The 19,388-nt window shown below is 41.9% G+C and overlaps 1 protein-coding gene across 1 annotated transcript in view; it reads right to left on the bottom strand.

Moving 5' to 3' along the window:
* Positions 1-2,553: 2,553 nt before the first annotated feature.
* PTPN9 (protein tyrosine phosphatase non-receptor type 9) overlaps positions 2,554-19,388 on the bottom strand; it is a 163,767-nt gene continuing 146,932 nt past the window's right edge. Inside the window, exons 9-13 of the mRNA XM_007948939.2 lie at positions 14,029-14,095; positions 9,466-9,544; positions 4,236-4,386; positions 3,573-3,780; positions 2,554-2,768 (exon numbers count right to left, since the gene is read on the bottom strand). Of these exons, the coding sequence (XP_007947130.1) occupies positions 2,554-2,768; positions 3,573-3,780; positions 4,236-4,386; positions 9,466-9,544; positions 14,029-14,095 (720 nt within the window). The remainder of the gene's footprint in view (positions 2,769-3,572; positions 3,781-4,235; positions 4,387-9,465; positions 9,545-14,028; positions 14,096-19,388) is intronic.

The raw sequence follows: 19,388 nt of genomic DNA, 5'->3' as shown, positions 1-19,388 counted from the left end.
CCACAGCACCAAATACCCATTATGTATGGAGTTTCCAAGGAAGTATGACCCTTTTGGTACTGGAGACCTCAGGCCTCTACACCAGGAGGTCCTACGTGGAAGAACCAACCACCAACTATAATTTACCCTTCTAATCCACTACATGCACCATGGGCTCAAGATCAACTAGCCAACCTATATGGCTGGAATCTAAGAACTGTTTATACTCTGAAGGAAGCTAAAAAAAAAAAAAAAAAATGTACTCTGGCCTCCAAAGACAAAGCACTGTCCTGATCTTTGAGAGACAGGCAACACAGTGGAAAGACCAAAGACACTGTGAGCAGACCAATTTGCCTCTTAGTTCTAGAACAACTATATAGAAATGGAAGAAGGGTAGATAGGAGGAGAGAAGAGAACATCTTCTTGGATTGTTGTGAGGTTTCAAAGGGGTAATGGGAAAGAAAGTTCTGAACACAGAGCTTGGCACCCAGCAAACACTCAGCTAGCACTGGTTCCCTTTGTTCTCCCAGAGCCAAGGTCAGGACCTACTGGCAAGGTGGGTAGCCCTGAAAACTGAAAACCTATGATACTGCTTGGGCCCCTCCTCCCCATCCCCCCCCCCCTTGACCACCTCCAGGATCCCCTCTTGACCTTCCCAGCCCCAGTCTGCTAAATTGATGAAGCTAAAAGGGTTTGATCATGTCGGTATATTTATATGTAAATACAAAACTGTATCACTGTAAGATATTGAATATGAACATTTACAATTATTTCTGAATCTGACTCAGTCCATTGATGTTAAATACAAAAGGAAAAGATTGTAAAAATAAGAATATACACATTCAAAGAGCTTATTACAGTATAAAATTATTGAGGTCTGATCAGCTGCCAACCTCATCTTCTGTGATGGGGGAAGAAGGTTTAGGGGTTCCTGGCATTTTCTTGGGAATGTGGAATGCTAGGGATTCTTGATTCCATTCTGGGCACATCAGGCTGGGTGGGTTGGAAGCAAGCAGATGGGCTGGGTGGGTTGGAAGCAAGCAGGTAGGTTGGGTGGGTAGCAAGCAAACAGTGATTACAGAGGACTGCCTCACCCAGCCAGGGGTTAAGCTCTTCATTGGCACAGAACCCACTCAGCTCAAACTCAAGGGTCTGACAGGCTAGTAGGCAAGGAGAGATGGGGCAAATTGCATAAGGAAAGAAACTCTCCAGCAAAAGAAAAAGGGGCCGCAGCTCAGATTCTCATAGTAGTTTTCTCTTTCAGGCCTAGGCTCCCCCATTTTCCTTCTAAGACTTCGTACCGATTGCTTTTGGCTCTGGCTGCTCAGTAAGTTCAGCTTTACCTCCAGACCCCCAAATCTGAGGGGCAGTAAGAAGGAAGAGAGGGTCTGGAATCACAGTGGAGGTCTGTTCCCTAAACTGGCAAAGTAAACAGAGAAAAATAATTAGATAAGGGCAATCCATGCTGAATTATGCCAGTGTCACCACATACCAGTATTCTTGGCTTCAACAGGCAGCATCCTAAAGGGAGATTAAAACCAATTGCCACTGAGTCGATTCTGACTCATGGCAATCCCATGGGTATCAGAGTATGGCTGCACTCCATAGAGTTCTCAATGGCTGGTTTTTCAGAAGTAGATCGCTAGGCCTTTCTTCCAAGGTACCTCTGGGTGAACTCGAACCTCCAACCTTTTGGTTAGTTGAGCACTTTAACCATTTGTACCACCTAGGGACTCCAGAGGGAGATGTTTTTACTCAAGGATAAGGGCCTGTAGCAGAAGCATGAAGAGGGGATGCATGTGTGTCCTCTTCTACCACTCTGCAGTCTGACAACAGGAGACATGATCCCCAACCCCAGCTCCTCTAGAATAAACAGTAGGGTCCAAGAAACAAGCACGCCTGAACTGCAACACGAAGCCCCATGAACTTCTACAAAGGAGTATCTGTGTGTATATGTATTTATAGAATACGACCATATTATCACATACAATATATATTATATACACACGTACATATGGACCCATACACGTAAGTGCACATACATACACACAACGCACACATACAGAGTGACAGAAAAGACTGGAATACACACGCTAGGTATAAACGTGCTTGGCACTCAGGATGTTCTCTAGAATATGTAACTGGTCAAGCTTTCTTGGGAAGAAGGATGCTGCTCACTAAATCTCCCCATCAAATCCTAGCAAAGGGAAGGAATGAGAGAGAGAAGACCTAAAGAAGGAGAATGGCATTGGGAAGGTGGGGAGGGAGGTTCCTTCCCCACTTACCTCAAGCCCCCTGGCAAAAATCGATAGCCACAATTTGGTTTTAATAAGGCACAGTTCAATAGCAGGTGCTAGGAATTAAGAACACATTGCTGCGGGCCCTTTATAGTGGCATTTTTACCACATCTATCTAGCCAAAGGGAGAGGTTGCCTTGCGTGCACACGTGCGCCGGGAGACACAAGAAAGAGGTTGGTCCATGGCTTCAGCATAACTGATGGCAACCTATAGGCTCAGCGGTGTCCAGGGTAGTTTAAGGAAGGTTGGCCAGTAGGCAGGAGGCTTGTGAGACAGTTACTGACCCTCCACGGCCAGCAGGTTGTGGCTGGAGGGCACCATGCCCTCCCTCTCTGCGAACTCCAGGATAGCCTTGTAGCAAAAATAGTACTGTTCAGGGGTCTGGATGCTGAAGGCCCTCTGGGTCCTCATTCGGGACACTGTCTGAAACACATTAAGGGTGCCAAGCTCCTCCAGCTGTGCCAGGCAGATGTCCAGTGAGCAGAAGGTACCTGAAGGAAGGAAGGAAGTAGTCACACCTAGTTTACTTCTCCCCTCCCCCAACTACTAAATAACCCAGTAGGACTGGATGAATGAATTCAAAGGCAAGGTGTCTCATGGCAGGAGGCCAGCTTGCCTTAGGCCTGAGGAGCAGGAGGTGGTCACAGGGAGTGTTACAGGACCCTATAACTGAGAACTGAGAAGGCCTCGTCTCTCAGGACATATATGGGGACACTGGTAGAGTAATTGGGAAGGTGACATAGAGGAACTTCCTGCTGGAATCCCAGAAAGATAGACAAACAGCACTCCTACACCTGGACTCTTAATTGCCAGAGATTTTACAACTTACCCTAACACAAATCTATCCTTCCTTACTCCCAAGGGATCTCTGAACTGAGGACAGCAGTCTCTGTAGTGCATATCATCTTAAGGTAAAGGCTACTGACTGACTCCAGAACAGAGAGCACAGCACAGGACGAAGATCCCTCTGTGGGAAGAAGGGAGGATAGAAAGCCCATCTGAGCTCCATGGGAAACTCACAGTGACAGGTGATCATGCTGCTGGGATGTACAAAGAATAAACCCTTAGAGGGCATGGCTTATGAAGTGTTATATTCTGGCCAGCACCTAGCAATAGCAACAGGGATACCAAAAGGACATTAAAGAGGGACTTTTCACAGCAATTCACTACGCATGGATCAAATAAGTACTTTCTCCCAAAGTAGCAACTTTCACAGATGTGGTCTAAGAGCTTTGTTATTCATCACCCACTTCTACTGCCTCTGGATGCACCAAGAGCTGCATCAGGTGCATTACCTGTCCTGCCAATGCCTGCACTGCAGTGGACCACAATGGGTGGCTCAGGGGATTGCCCTTTGGAGCGTGCCCCCATGCTGCTGACAGCCAGCCTCTGCTGATTCCTGACCACTCTCAAGAAGTCAATGAGGGAAGCTGCTGAGGAAGGGACGCCATAATCTGGCCAGCTCAGGAACTGGAAGTGGGTCACCTGGCGTTTCTGGCGCTCCTTGAAGAAAGAAAAGAAACAAAAGTTAATGAGCTCATTTTTTGCCTGCCTCTGACTGTCTTTTCCAGATTCTCAACTGCCTGGAACTCCCAACACACCAAGGCTCCTCCTACCAATCAGTACCACTCTAAACTTTTTCCCACAATTGCTTCCCTACTTCAAACCCTAAAGTGCCCTGACCCAAAGGAAAGATTAAATGTCTGGAGAAGGAGAATTACTATACCATAGGATCCAGATTTCTTATGTTATAAGCTTTACTCCTAAGTAATGTCACTGTGATGTTAAGCCAACATAGCTAATTGGCTCTGAGTTGTATATCCTCATCCTCTTCCCAGAAAAATGGAAGCAATTTATCATAATCTCCCTGGAATCTTGTCTATTCCCTATGGAGATTTTGACAGTACAAATTTCTCCCCCAGCTTCAAAAATGCAAGAAAATAGAAACCTGGATTTACCTCTGTGTTGTGAATCTCTAGGATGGTTTTCTTATAATGGTTCATGTTCTCCACACCTAGATTAGTCACTGTGAGGAAGCCAAATCGGATCCGAGAGTCTTTTTCTAGTGGCCAGTACTGACCACATTTCCTCCTTCCGCCCTCCTCAAAGCTGCAAACACAGAGAGTAAGATAAGCCTTCCATCTTTCCCCTCCACAGCAGTAATTACTCTATGACCTGCTATAACCCTAGGCAGTAATGTCATCTCTTGAAATGCTTCTGTCTGACTTTACACCCTTGCTTCTTGTCAGAAAAAGAAGAAAACCTCTTCTTTCTAAGTGGATGAAACAATAGCTACAGTTTCTGTGTGTACTCATTTAGCAGACATTTATTGAGTGCTTACTATGTCATGTGGTCCCTTTCCTGATCTCTCATGGTATTCCTTACATATCTGGGATAAATACTGGGTAGATAAAGAAAGGCAGTAGAGAAAATGTGGTGGGTCAGAGAGAAGTCTCTGGCCTATACCTCAGCCACTGTCTATTTTCTTCCCTGATAAAGGTCCCTGGCTGACAGAGAAGGCGAAAGGCATGGCTCCTGGGATGCCAGGGGGAGGTTTTTGTAAAGGCCTAAAGTCCACCTCACCACTCTTCAGTGGCTCCAAATACAGGCATACCTCAGAGATATTGTGGGTTGGCTCTAGACCATCATAATAAAGCAAATATCACAATAAAGTGAGTCACATGGATTTTTTGGTTTCCCAGTGCATATGAAAATTATGTTTATACTATACTATAGTTTATTAGGGAGCTCTGGTAGCATAGTGGCTAAGACACTTGCCTGCTAACCAGACGGCTGGCAGTTCAAACCCACCAGACACTCCTCGGAAGGAAGGTTGGGCAATCCTACTTCCGTAGTGATACTGCCTCGGAAACCCAAGGAGGGGTCGCTATGAGTCGGGGCCGACTCGACAGCACATAACAACAACAACAACAATAGTTTATTAATTGTGCAATAGTATTATGAAAAAGTTTGAAATATTCTGAGAATTACAAAACTGTAACACAAAGTGAGCACATGCTGTTGAAAAAATGGCAATGACAAAAAAATGAAACAAGACCCATTCCTCACCCCATACACAAAAACAAACTCAAGCTGGATCACAGACTTATATGTAAAACCCAAAACTGTAAAATTCACCAAAGATAAAATAGCGGCAAATCTGGGAGCCCTAATTTGTGGCATAAATAGACTATCAAGCATAACCCAGAATGTATGGGGAGGGGGCACCAGGTTAGCTGGTCCGATAGAGCCTGGTGGAACTGCTGAGACTATGGCCTCTAGCTGCCCTTCAGGTCTGGAATTGAACCCACACCTGTGGTTTCCAGCCAAAAAAAAAAGACAGGCATATGAGTTGAACATTTACCTCAAGTAGATACACTCCTTGGAGAGAACAATCATGGGAGAAAGAAGGGCTGCTTATGCATAAGGAGAATGCTCAGGGGCAGGAGTGCATGGAGGGATGGACAATGGGGAGGAAGTGGGAGGGGAGCTGGTGCATTGTGGTAAACTGTGATCAATGTCATGAGACAAAGTGTATATGAACTGCTGTATGGAAAGTGAATTTGCTTTGTAAATCTTCACCCAAATCACAATTAAAAAAAAAAAAGGAATATGAAAAAAAAAAAAAGAAAGAATGTGTAGGAGGTAGAAGAGGAGCTAGATGACTGGGACCTTTTAAAGATTAAATTCTTATCCGCATCAAAAGACTTCATCAAGAGAGTAAAAAGAGAACCTACAGATTGGGAGAAAATATTTGCCTATGACATATCTGACAAAGGACATCTCTAAAATCCATAGAAAACTTCAACACTTCAACACCAAAAAGACAAATAATCCAACTCACAAATGGACAAAAGACTTGAACAGACACTTCACCAAAAAAGATATACAGGCAGCCAACAAACACATGAGAGATTGCTTGCAATCATTAATCATCAGAGAGATGCAAATCAAAACAACGATGAGGTATCATCTCACCCCAGCAATAATAGCAAAGTTCAACAGGTCAGAAAATAACAAATGCTGGCAAGGTTGCGGAGAGATTGGAACTCTTGTGCACTGCTGGTGGGATTGTAAAATGGTACAACCATTGTGGCAAATGGTATGGCGTTTTCTTAAAAGATTGAAAATAGAAATACCATTTGATCCAGCAATTCCATTACTAGGAATATATCCTAAAGAAGTGAGAGGCAGGACACAAACAGACATATGTACACCTATGTTCATCATAGCACAATTCACTATAGCAAAGAGATGGAAGCAACAAATGTCCATCAGCGGATGAGTGGATAACCAAATTATGGTACATGCACAAAATGCAATACTATGCTACATTAAAGAACAATGAGGAATACGCAAATCATCTTACAATGTGGATGAACTTGGAGGACATTATGCCAAGTGAAATAAGTCAATCACAGAAAGACAAGTACTTTATGAGCCCATTACTGTAAAAAGAACACAAAGAAGGGTTTGCTTGGTGCAGTGTAGTAAATAGCTTAGTATGGCTTTTCTACCCATAAGTCTTTGTAAACTCCAAGGTGGGATTTGCTATGAGCAACTGAGGAGCTCCTGATTGTAAATATTATCCACCTGGGTTATTTCTGTTGGGCGTGGCACAACACAATGTTATGGGAGGCTCACTCTCAGGTGCTTAGAATTGTTGTTGTGATTGGTTGGTTTGGCCATTCTGCCAAGCTCAAAAGGAGGCCTCCTAGAGGCAGAACTCTCTCTGACTGCTGGTTGAGAAAAATGTGCTGCTGAAAGAGACATGTGCTGCTGGGAAAGAGACGCAAGAGAAAGGCATTGCTGAGTAAGACACCGAGGGACATGCACTGCTGGGGGAGAGACTGTGAGAGACTTGGCTGAGAGACAGTGGCTGGGAGAGAGACTGAGTGTTCTTCCCGAACTTGAATTGTAGCCTGGTGCTCCCTAATAAACTCCATAATCTGTGAGTTCTGTGTGGCCGCTGCAGCAAATGATCGAACCCAGGAGAGAGGTGGTGGTGCTTTGGGAGGAACAGTTGGTGAAAGGGCTGGAGGGAGGCAGCATGTCAGGCCTTGCAGTAACAGGCCTTGGGCTATTGATGGTGATTCTGCCTTCCTCTTGTGGGGTTCTAGGAGGTCAGAATATGTGGCCTCCTTGCATTTTGCACTTGGGAAAGAGAATTCACTTCGTAGGTTACCGGGATGGGAAAGGAAGGGGAGGGATTGATTTTGGGCTGGTTGGGTCCCACACGCTGATGTGGGTAAGGGGAGGAATATATGGAAAGGGTCTGTGACCACCATGATAACACTGGGAAATGGGAGGACACCGAATTGTACACGTAAGAGAGATGACAGATGTTAATACCAACCAATGTGTCCACAATACTGCATTACCATTAACACCAAACACCAGGCTATAGATAAGCACATAAACACCTGAGAGGATCAGATGGGCGTCAGTGAACAGGAGTATACTTTAGACCAAGGATAGATTCAGCTGAGGCTAGTCTTGCACAGACACCAGTGATACAAAACACCTGCAATCGTTAAGGAAACAACAGAAGACACACAGAGTAATCCCTCACAGACACTATGGGAGTGAGATCCAATAGATCTACTGTCTCAGGACCATAGTACAGGGGGACACCAGACTCAATTGGCACAACAAAATACATAAAAGCCTTGTTCTGCATCTCACATTGGTGAATAGCAACTGGAGTCTTAAAAGCTTTCAAATGGCCATCTAAGATGCAGCTAATGGTCTCCTAGTGTCGGAAGCTAAGAAGAATGCAAAAAAAAAAAAAAAAACCAAGGGCATTTGGAAGCAGTCAGCCAAAGGACATGATGGCCCTCAAGACCAGAAGAACTAGATGGTGCCCAGTTACCAATGCCAACCACTCAGTAAAGGATCAAATCTGGAGATCCTGGATAAAGTGGGAGGAAAAACGTGGAACAAAAGCCAAAAACTCAATAATGACCAAAATTACTGGTCTGATGAAGTCTGATGAGATCCCCAATACTATGGCCCTGGAATACATTCTGTGCCTGGGGTAGGTCTCACCCCCAGGGGCTGGCTCTCACCCTAAGAATTAACAAGATATACATGCAGACCATTCAACCCAGGATGACCCACATACTCTATGGTAATATATCCCTTAGAGCAATAGACCACGGGGCACCAAAGAACCAACATTCAAATTGAGGAAATGCAGGATAAACAGGATCACATGAATATGAGGGGCATGGGGGGGCGGTTACTGAGTAGGGAGGGGAGGAGACTGGGTTGGGGTTGGAAATGGTGAATGGGGAGTGAAACTAAATGTACACTTAACGTTGAATGTAAAACAAGCTCTTAAAATTAAAAAAAAAAAAAAAAAGAAAAAGTGGCACTGACAGACTTGCTTGGCACAGGGTTGCCACAAACCTTCAATTTATTAAAAAACACAGTATCTGCAAAGTGCTATAAAGCAAAATGAAATAAAACGAGGTATGCCTGTACTCCAAGGTGGTACTTTCTCCCACTATCTCCTTTCCAAATTAAAGGTGGCTGCAATAATGCAGAAGGGAGAAGGAAATTGAGCAAACATTATCATTAATTTTTTTTCCTCCTCATCTGAAACAGAGTATAATTATAATAATGATGACACTAATAAAATAGGTAATTCCTGAAGTTTTGGTGGAGATACAGATCAAAATTTTTTTAAATATTCCTTTTATCAATAGTGTCCTTCCTGATCTATTACATTTCATTTTTCTATTTGAAGTTCTGCTGCAAGCAGAAATATGAATGAAGAAAATAATGGCCAAGAGCAGTAAGCAGGAGAACAAAGGGGGAATTGGTAACCCAGAAGCCAGGAAAACAGCTGCCCTCTGGAAAGAGGGGCCAGATTAAAGGTGAATTGCTCCTAGTTTTCCAGTACTTCCTTCAGTGGATAAGATCAGGACCTCCGAATAGGTTTAAGTGGCACAGAGGTCTCCAGAGCCATAGATTTAAGCTTTGGCAACTTAGATCTATCAATCTCCACCTCGTGTTAACTTTGGGTCAGCTAAAAAAGGTTAAGACATCTCAAATTCTTTGCCATGGTTTTTCTAATCCTCATTGTTTCTTAGAAGATTAAAGCTAAACTCCCTTCTTGAATCACCCATGCTTGGGGACAGGTTAAGGGTGGGGAGCAGTGGAAAGAAAAAGAGATTAACTCACCGGGTGGTCATAACAATCACTAGGACTTTCTGCTCCCATACCATTAGCCAGAAATCACGATAGGTATTCTCCAAAGGGCCTGGAATGAAAGGAGAAGACAAGGAATATGACCCTGGGAAGCATTCTTTCCTTCTTAGGATCCCCTTTGTTCTCCCTACTACTAACTCCAAAGTACAGATGTTAGTTCCCTGAATTTCTCTCTACAGTCCCGTTGTTCAGTGTGATTCTTAGAGCAATAGCATTAGCATCATATGGGAATGTTAGAAATGTAGAACCTGCTTTTTAACAAGGTCCTCATGTGAGTTGTAATTATAGTTGAAGAAGCACTGATATATACCCTCTCAGAGCCTTATCATCGGGGCTTCAGCTATCAGACCCAGGCTGAAAATATACATGTCTTTGTTTTCATCTCACCTAAGCTTCAGCCTCATAATCACCAGCTGCCTATTAAACCATTCCCCTTCCATACTCCATCATCTCCTCAGATCTGACATGTCTGCAATTCAGCCTCCTCCTTCAGAATTAGCTTCATCTTTCAACTTGCATCTCTGTCAGCAAGTGTCAGAGAGTTACTGCCTTTGAAATGTTTTTGATTATCATCTTTTTGTCCCCTCCTCAATTTCACTGCCACTTCTGAGTTTATAACCACATCGCCTTTTTGTCTGAGTTATTGTAACACATCTTAGAGTTTTCTTTTTTTTAAAAAAAAAAACACCATCTTAGTTTACTATTTTGAAGGTCTTTTTCTCTTCCAGTCTATTCTGGATATCTCAACCACTTTAATCTTTAAAAATCAAAACAACAAAACAACACTTCATCAGAATATAGATATACCACACTTACTTTTGCCTGTATTCCTTTGCTCAAGCTGCTTCCCTCACTTCCAAGGCTGTTCATTTTCTACCCATTTTCAAGCATTCCCTCCCTCTTCCTTGAAGCTTTCTCTGACCATCACACTTCTGTTGCTCCCTCACCTCTGAGCTTTGATGGCACAGCTGGATCCAAACAGCTTAACCATTACTTTATATAGTCTATTATCAGTCATTTTATGGGAATTAAGCATGTCTCAGCAAGAGTCCTGAGACAAGAGCTGTACTGCTGAATTCTCCTTTTATGGCTCAGAGCCTGCACAGGGCTGGGCACTCAGTAGGAATTTTGAAGATACCTGCAGGCCACCAACTTCCTTTCAATCAAAAAAAAAAAAAATCCCTTGCCATCAAGTTGACTCTAACTCATGGTGACCCCATGTGCTACAGAGCAAAACTGCTCCACAGTCTTTTTGTAGCTATAATCTTTAATCATTAATGGAAGCCAGTGCCACCACTTTGGTGGTGCTGCTGGATGGGTTCAAACCTCCAACCTATAGGTTAGAAGTTAAGCACAAACTGTGCTGCCCAGAGACTTTTCCTTTCAACTGAGAGAGTAACAATTCAGCAAAATTCCAATGTTGGGTCTCCTTCGCTTTCAAGGAAGTAGGGCAGTGCCAAGGGTTGATTTTGCTTGGCAATGAGCTGGGCTTCACCCTACTCGTTCCCCTACCATTTTTGCTAAGGTCCTTCAGTAAGTACTAATATTTTATGATACTGGAACTCTCCCTTTGTAAAAGTATGTGAGGTCTTGGAATTAAGCTAAATGTTCAACAAGAGAGGATTAGATTAGTTAAATTATGCCATTTCCATAATTTAAGCAGTTCATAAAGGAGATGTTGTAAGATCTATATTTTCTACTATGGAAAGGTATTCACAATATACCTTACATGAAAACCGTAATACACAGAAGATCCCATTTTGTTAAGTATTTTGTATGTATATGTAATATACATATGTATGCATACAAAAGGGTCTAGAGGAAATGCTACAAAATATTATATATTTCTTGGTCCTAGAGTATGGCAATTTTAACCTTCATTTTCTAAATTTTCTACAATGAACATGCATTACCTTTGAATGCATGTTAAAAAGATAATAAGAACACCTTTTTCTCATCTCTGACTCCCAACCTAATCCTTATCGCACTATCCTGCACCACAGCAGCTCTCATATACTTTATTTTCCACATTTAAAACACTGGCAGGATTGGGTGTTGCTGAGCAATCAGAACACTTGACAATTCAGATACTACTCAGTCTCAGGCTAGGCAAAAAGGGACCATAACTCCCTGAAAGGCACAAGAGAGTGATTTAGAAGGGAAAGTTGCACTTTCCAGATTAAGTCCTTTAAATAGATGTTTTTGAAGAAACAAAGCCAAAGGTTTATGCTGACATAGGTGAAACAATCCACTGACTTGGCTTGCAAGGACTTCCGAGCCAAACAGATATGGGTTCAAATTCTAGCTCTGTCACTCACTAATTGTACGATCCAAAGTCACTTAACCTCCTCAGGCTTCAGTTTGCTCATCTACAAAACAGACTAATAAAATCTTCTTGCAGAGTTTCTGTAATCATTAGATATTGTTAGTAGAAATATTATTGTGAGTAAGAATCAGAATCCTGACTACAGCTGAGGAGATTAGCCCAGCAAATCAATCCAGCTTTCTGCATGTCACAGACTACCCACGCATTCTCCAGCTTCAACTGGAGCTGTATTTACACTTCACTTTCTTGTCCTGATAGAGTTCTGAGTCCAAAAGTAATCAGTGCTTGTTTGAAGAACTCCTCTAATACTCCCGGAAAAGTTTCTTCTGGACAGGGCCATCAGAGCCAGCCTAAAAGATTCAATCCCTATATAATTAGCAACTTCTAAACCAGGAGAAAGCAGCATTTTGAAGCAACCTGTGGCCTCCAAAAGCCCATCCATGCTAAAGCTCCTCAATGAAACCCCTAACCTTAGGCAGATCACTTCATATCCTGTATCTGTCAAAGATCTCTCCTGATAGTTCTCATTTCTTCTTAGAGTCTCTAAATGACTCCTTTTGGAGGGAATAGTCCCCTTCCAGGGGTAAAAATAAACCTGTGGCTATCAGGCCAATTAACAAGGTACCAGGAATCCAAAGGATCCTTTCCCTTTTCTTTTTCTTCCAAATTTTATTTTGAAAAATTTAAAACCTACAGAAAAGTTGAAAGAATATTACGATGTACCCATACATAGTTTAGCTAGAAACCTATCATTTTACAATGTTTACTTCTCTCTATACACACACATACATATGTATTTTTTTCTTTTAACAAAATCACTTAATAGTAAGTTGCACATGACATTTAGCTTAAATATATATTAGGAGATCAAGGACATTCTCTTATATAATAATATCAATATCACACCTAAGCAATTAAACTTTGATGCAATATTATCTAATACACAGTCTCCAATTATCCCCAAAAGTTTGTCCTGGGTTTTTTTTTTCTCCCAGCTGAGGATACAATCACAATTATACACTGAATTTGGCTGTCCAGTCTCTTTAGTTGTCTTCAACCTATAATAACTTACTACTGTCAAGTCTAGTCCAACTCATAGCAACCCCTTTTTGCGTTTCCTAGGCTGTATCTCTATGGAAGTAGATTGCCCAGTCTTCCTTCCGAGGAGTGGCTGGTGAGTTTGAACCATCAGCCTTCTGGTTAGCAGTCAAATGCCTTGTTGTTGTTGTTATGTGCCGTTGAGTCAGACCCGACTCATAGCGACCCCTCCTTGGGTTTCTGAGGCAGTATCACTATGGAAGTAGATTGCCCCATCTTCCTTCCGAGGAGTGGCTGGTGGGTTTGAACTGCCAGCCTTCTGGTTAGCAGTCAAGCGCCTTAGGCATTACGCTATGAGAGCTCCCTCAAATGTCTTAGGCACTACATATAATGTCCATTTGTCCCATTATTGGTGATATTAAGTTTGATCACTTGATTAAGGAGGTATATGCCAGAGCTCCTACTGGCTGTGTTCTACTATGGTCAAAGGGCCTTATGCCTAAATAGTAGGCCCATTTTGTCCTCCTGTGCTGAATTCTTCCCACTCTCTTTGGGGTAACCTTGTAATTCTCCTTGAGATGGGCAGAGGCCAAGTCAGGAGGGGCACTGAGGTCCACAGGAGAATTTATAGACACTCCATCTAAAATCCTCCTGGTTTACTGTATCAGTGTCAGAGCTAGCATAGGTTATCCACACCAGAACATTGCTAGCATGCTCTGTGATAGTAAAGGGACCAGCAACACCCATTCATACATTAGACTCAAAAGGAATTACTGGAGACGAAAGGGGAGAGTGTAGAGAAGAAGGTAACTTCCAGATTTACCTGGGAAGTGCCTGCCAGACCTGGCCTCCTACGCTAAACATGAAGAGCATAACTCACTGGTAAGTTACTAAACTCCACTCCATTGCACTGACAATACTAAGACACAGTCCAAAATCTTGCAGGCAATAGTAGTGTTGCGTGTCTAAATCTCCAGTTTATCTCTATGCAATGAATTTCCAAGCAGATCTGGTACAGAAACCCTACACTCTCATCCGTCTTCCTTAGTTAACACCCAATGTAGTAGTCACAAGATCACCTCAAGTTACCTTTAAAAATTCTGCCATCATCTGGTACAAGGAATCCCAAGTAGATGGCACAAAACCAACTTGTGAGCAGTGAACCAGCTTACCTTGTGTACCAATATAAGCATTCTTCTGCTTGTAGCCGTCCATGAAACTGGCATTGATGTAATCTGTCTAATGATAAAAAGGAGACATCATTGCAGCTATGTGGACTATACCATTTGGATAAGAAAATGATCTACTAGGTAAATAGAACTCAAAGTGTATATAGTCTCTTCTTGTCACGTAGAAAATTACTGAAAAGAACAATTCAAAACCTCACTTCAGCAAATGGTGCTGGGACAACTGGATATCCACATGCAGAATACAGCCTGATCCCTTCTTCACACCATACAAAACAATTAATTCAAAATAGATCATAGACATAAATGTAAGAGCTAAAGCTATAAAACTCTTAGAAGAAAATACAGAAATAAATCTTTGTGACCTTGGTTTAGGCAAAGCCTTCTCAGACATGACAGCAAAGGCACACGTGACAAAAGAAAAAATAGATAAACTGGACTTCATTAAAATGAAAAGCTTCTGTATTTCAAAGGACACCATCAAGAAAGTGAAGAAACACGAATTGGTGTATGTTTTGCTGTGCATGTTTTCAACAACAGTGAAATAAATTTTTGTTTTTAAGTGAAAAACAACCTACAAAATGGGAGAAAATATTTGCAAAGTATATGACCTGGCAAATTGTTCTGGAAAGATTACAGCCAGAAAACCTCAAACAGCAGTTATATGATGTAACACATGGAGTCACTATGATCTGGAGTCAATGCCAAGGCAAATAACAACAATAACGTATCTAAAAGGGACTTGTATCTAGAATATAAGGAGCCCTGGTAGCACAGTGGTTAAAGCACTTGGCTGCCAACCAGCAGTTTGAACCCACTAGCCAGTCTGTAGGAGAAAGATGTGGCAGTTCTACTCTGTCCTATAGAGTTGCTATGAGTCAGAATCAAACTCAATAGCAGTGGGTTATCTAGAACATATAAAGAGTTCTTAGAGCTCAATAATAAAAAGACAAATAATCCAATTTTTAAATGAACAAAAAGGTCCGAAAAGATATTTCTCCAAAGACACAAATGACCAGTAAGCACATGAAAGCATGCTGAAGGTCATTAGCCACCAGGGAATGTAAATCAAAACCACAGTGAGATACCACTTCACAGCCACTAGGATTGCTACAATCAATATGACAGATAATAACAAGTGTTGACAAGGATGCAGAGAATTTGGAACCTGCCAGCATACACTATCAGCGGTGTTGTAAAGTGGTGCAGCCACTTTGGAAAATAGTCTGGCAGTTCTTCACAGGGCTGAAAAGAGTTATTATATGACCCAGCAATTTCACTCCTAGAGGTACATCTAAGAGAACTGAAAATATATGTCCATACAAGACATACACAAATGTTCCCAGCAGCAATACTCTAATAGCCAAAAAGTGGAAACACTCCAAGTGTCCTTCAGCTGATGAATGGATGAAAGAAATGTGGTACAAGATAATGTTATTCATCAATAAAAAGGAACAAAGTAATCCTTGATACACGCTATAATGTAAGTGAACATTGAAAATATTATGCTAAATGAAAGAAGCCACATAAGATTTATATGAAATGTCCAGAATAGGCAAATCTAGAGACAGAAAATAGATTCATGGATGCATAGGGCTGGGGATGGGGGAGGAGGTTGGGAGAGAAATGGTGAGTAATTGCTAAGGGCACGAGGTTTTCTTTTTTGGGTTTTGAAAATATTCTAAAGTTGAGTGAGGCGATAGTTGTACAATTTCATGAATACATTAAAACTTCAAATGAGTGTGAATTATATCTTACTAAAGCTGTTTATATATATATAAAGAAATCTACTTATATGAAATATCTAGAATAGACAAGAGTATAGAGACCGAAGTTTATTACTTGTTACCAGGGATAAATGGGTAAGAGAGAGGGGAAGAGGAAAACTCAATCCTTAGAGGACACTGAGCTTTTGTTAAGGGTGATAGTGTAATTTAGGAACAGGTAAGGGTGATAGTATAATTTAGGAACAACATGATGAACAAAATTAATGTCACTGAGCTGTACATGTTAAGACTGTTGAAATGTCAAAAATTTTGTTACATATGTATTTACCACAATTTAAAAAAGAAAGGGGGGGAGTCCATTAGAACTTGCAGCACTGTAGCACAGGGCAGGAAGTGAGGCAAGCCAAGCAACCTGAGCAGGAACACACTTCCATCCTGCCACACACAAAAGGCCAAGTGTGACTGGAGATAGAAGCAAACTATATCTCCTATCTAGGACCATCAACAGGATGGGCTGAGCACCCAGGCTCTATTACCACCTGAATTAACTCAAAGCAACAGCCAGCTAAATTTAGAGGAGTCTCATTGATTAGCTATTGACTTCCTAACTCTACAGGTCTCTTCCCATCTCCCTGTGTCCTCAGTCTTACTTCAACACCATTTTTTATTATAACTACCCACCAGCCACTCCTTGGAAGGAAGATTGGGCAATCTACTCCCATGGAGATATTGCCTCGGAAACCCAAGAAGGGGTTGCTATGAGTCAAATCGACTGGATGGCAGTCAGTTTTGTTTTTTTTGGTTTTTTTTTTAGTCTACTCACAAAAGCTCTGCTAGCATACTTCAGTTCAGGCTGATATACACTTGGCTACCTTTTTAAGACATAGTTAACTACTTGAGAGTATCCAGTGGCTAGGATAAATACAGAAGGATGTAGAGGGTTGTGGGAGGACAGACAGAAAAACAGTTTCAAAAGCAAACTGGATAGGGAGGTGTACGCAAACTGGAGAAAAGCCATCCTTCACTCCACTTTAAAGAGGTCACAGTTCAACTTTCAGTACCCTAGAGCCCCTCTTATGAGATATCTCCTTCTCATGGCCAAACTCATTAGTTGGATATGAGTCTATTAGCCAGTCAGCCTACCAGTTTATCAGTACACAATATTTTTAGTGAAGAATTTCCTGCTTTTCTCTTCTCCCACAACAGCTACTACTGACCTCATACTGGTAGTGTTCTATTCTGTCTCAGACAACCTCATTGAAGTAATGCTCACCTACAGCAGATCCAGCGAGCTAAAAGCTTCAATCACTCCCAGCCAAGATTCTGAGAGTGACACTGGATAGTGTCCTCCCATGATTAGCTAAAGTCCATCCTCTGTTCAGTCTGGCACACTGACATGGTGGTATACCCTCCCAGGACCCAGAAGAGAAGGCATTAAAAAGTACAGAGGATTTACTGGTACATGTCACTCAATACTACTATATATGTAACATATATGCTGTTACCCCAGGAGCTATCTTCATGCTTTGAAAACAAATGTTACCTCTTTAAAGATTTATTATTTCATTATAAATAAAAATATTAGCGTTCAGGATCCTTGTATATGAGAGCACTGGGAATTAAAACCAGCCGTTTCAGAAGAATCTTCAAATATTAAAACTGAAAATGACCTCAGAAATAAAGTTTAGACTTGGAGCAAATTAAAATAGATGAGAGAAACAAGTACACTATGGGATGAATCATGTCCAATTGAAACTATGACTAACACTCTAAATTTTAGGAGCAAATCTGGTGAACAATTAACTAGCAAACCTAAGTCCTTCACTTGTTGTTAGGTGCTATGGGGTCAGTTTAGACTCATATCAACCCATGTACAACAGAATGAAATGTTGGCAAGTCTCTTGTGCCATCCTCAAGACCATTGCTATTTATCATTAGGCCCACTGTTGTAGCCACTGTGTCAATCCATCTTGTTGGGAGTCTTCCTCTTTTTCGCTGACCCATTATCAAGAATGATATAGTTCTCCAGGGACTGGTCACTTCTGATCACATGTCCAAAGTACACGAGGCAAAGTCTTGCCATACTCGTTTCTAAGGACCATTCTGACTGTACTTCTTCCAAGACAGATCCTTTGACTTAACTGTGGAAACAAAGCCTCTGTCAATGTTTTCAGTAATGAGATGGACTGTTGTTGTCAGGTGTCATCGAGTTGTCTACTACTCATAGCGACCTCATGTACAGCAGAACGAGACACTGCCTGGGCATGAGCCAGCTTCACAATCCTTGCTACACTTGAGCCCATTGTTGCAGGCACTGTGTCAGTCCATCTCATTGAGGGCCTTCCCCTTCTTCGTTGTTCCTCCACTTTTCCAAGCATGATATTTTTCTCCAGGGAATAGTTCCTTCTGACAACATGACCAAAGTAGGTGAGACGAAGGTTGGCCATTCTCGCTTCCAAGGAGCATTCCGGCTACACTTTTTCCAGGACAGATTTGTTAGTTCTTTTAGCAGTCTGTGGCATTCTCAGCATTCTTCACCAACACCACAACTCAAAAGCATCGACTTTTCTTCATTCTTCCTTTTTCATTGTCCAGCTCTCACATGCACATGACACTACTGAAAATATCATGCCTTGTGTCAAGCACACCTTAGTCTTCAAGGAAACATCTTTGATCTTCAGCACTTGAAAGAGATCCTTTGCAGCAGATTTTCCCAATGCTATATGACATCTGATATCTTGACTGCTGCTTCCACTGGTGTTGACTGTAGAACCAAGTAATATGAAGTCTTTGATAACTTCAGTCTTTTCTCCATTTATCATGATGCTGCTTAATGGTCCCATTGTCAGGATTTTTGTTTTCTTCATATTGAGGTGTAATCCACCCTGCAGGCTGTTGTCTTCAATCTTCATCAGTGTTTCAAGTCATCCTTACTTTCAGCGAGCAAAGTTGTGTCACCTGCATAATGTAGGTTGTTAATGAGTCTTCCTCCAATCCTGATGCCATGATAAGTTGGGACTACAACTCCAGCAATTATCTTCAGATCAACTACAGGTTGACTAGAATAGTTTCCTTGTACACTGGGACTCACTCATTCATTCCAAATATGTACTGAGGGTTTGGTATGTGCCAGGCACAACTGTAGATGTAAGAGATAGTCAACAAAACAATGAAACCCAGCAATATCTGGCTCCAGAGCTCAAACTCAACCATTATACGCCATTCAAGAGCATATACTAGGTTAGGACCATCTCAGTAATGCTAATGGATTTGTCCTTAACAGCCAGACTCCTACCAATGCTCCTGCAGGAAAAACCCTCTGTAAGAATCCTGGACAAGTCTGTAAATTCAGTTTAGGGATTTGAAATGGAAAGGTCAAGAGAGACTGAAACCATGATCCTGCAGTCCCAACCCATGTACCATGTATGCTCAAATATAAGGCAAAAATATTTTTCAATAATGATACTACAGAAAAAGAGAGTTGTTGTTGTTGTTGTTGTTATGTGCCGTCGAGTCGACCCCGACTCATAGCGACCCCTCCTTGGGTTTCCGAGGCAGTATCACTACGGAAGTAGGATTGCCCCACCTTCCTTCCGAGGAGTGGCTGGTGGGTTTGAA

The sequence above is a fragment of the Orycteropus afer genome, unplaced genomic scaffold (genome assembly GCF_000298275.1).
Source record: "Orycteropus afer afer isolate SDZICR_OR568_19922 unplaced genomic scaffold, OryAfe1.0 scaffold00233, whole genome shotgun sequence".
NCBI classification, from domain to species: domain Eukaryota; kingdom Metazoa; phylum Chordata; class Mammalia; order Tubulidentata; family Orycteropodidae; genus Orycteropus; species Orycteropus afer.
This window is presented reverse-complemented; position numbering and strand designations above follow the sequence as displayed.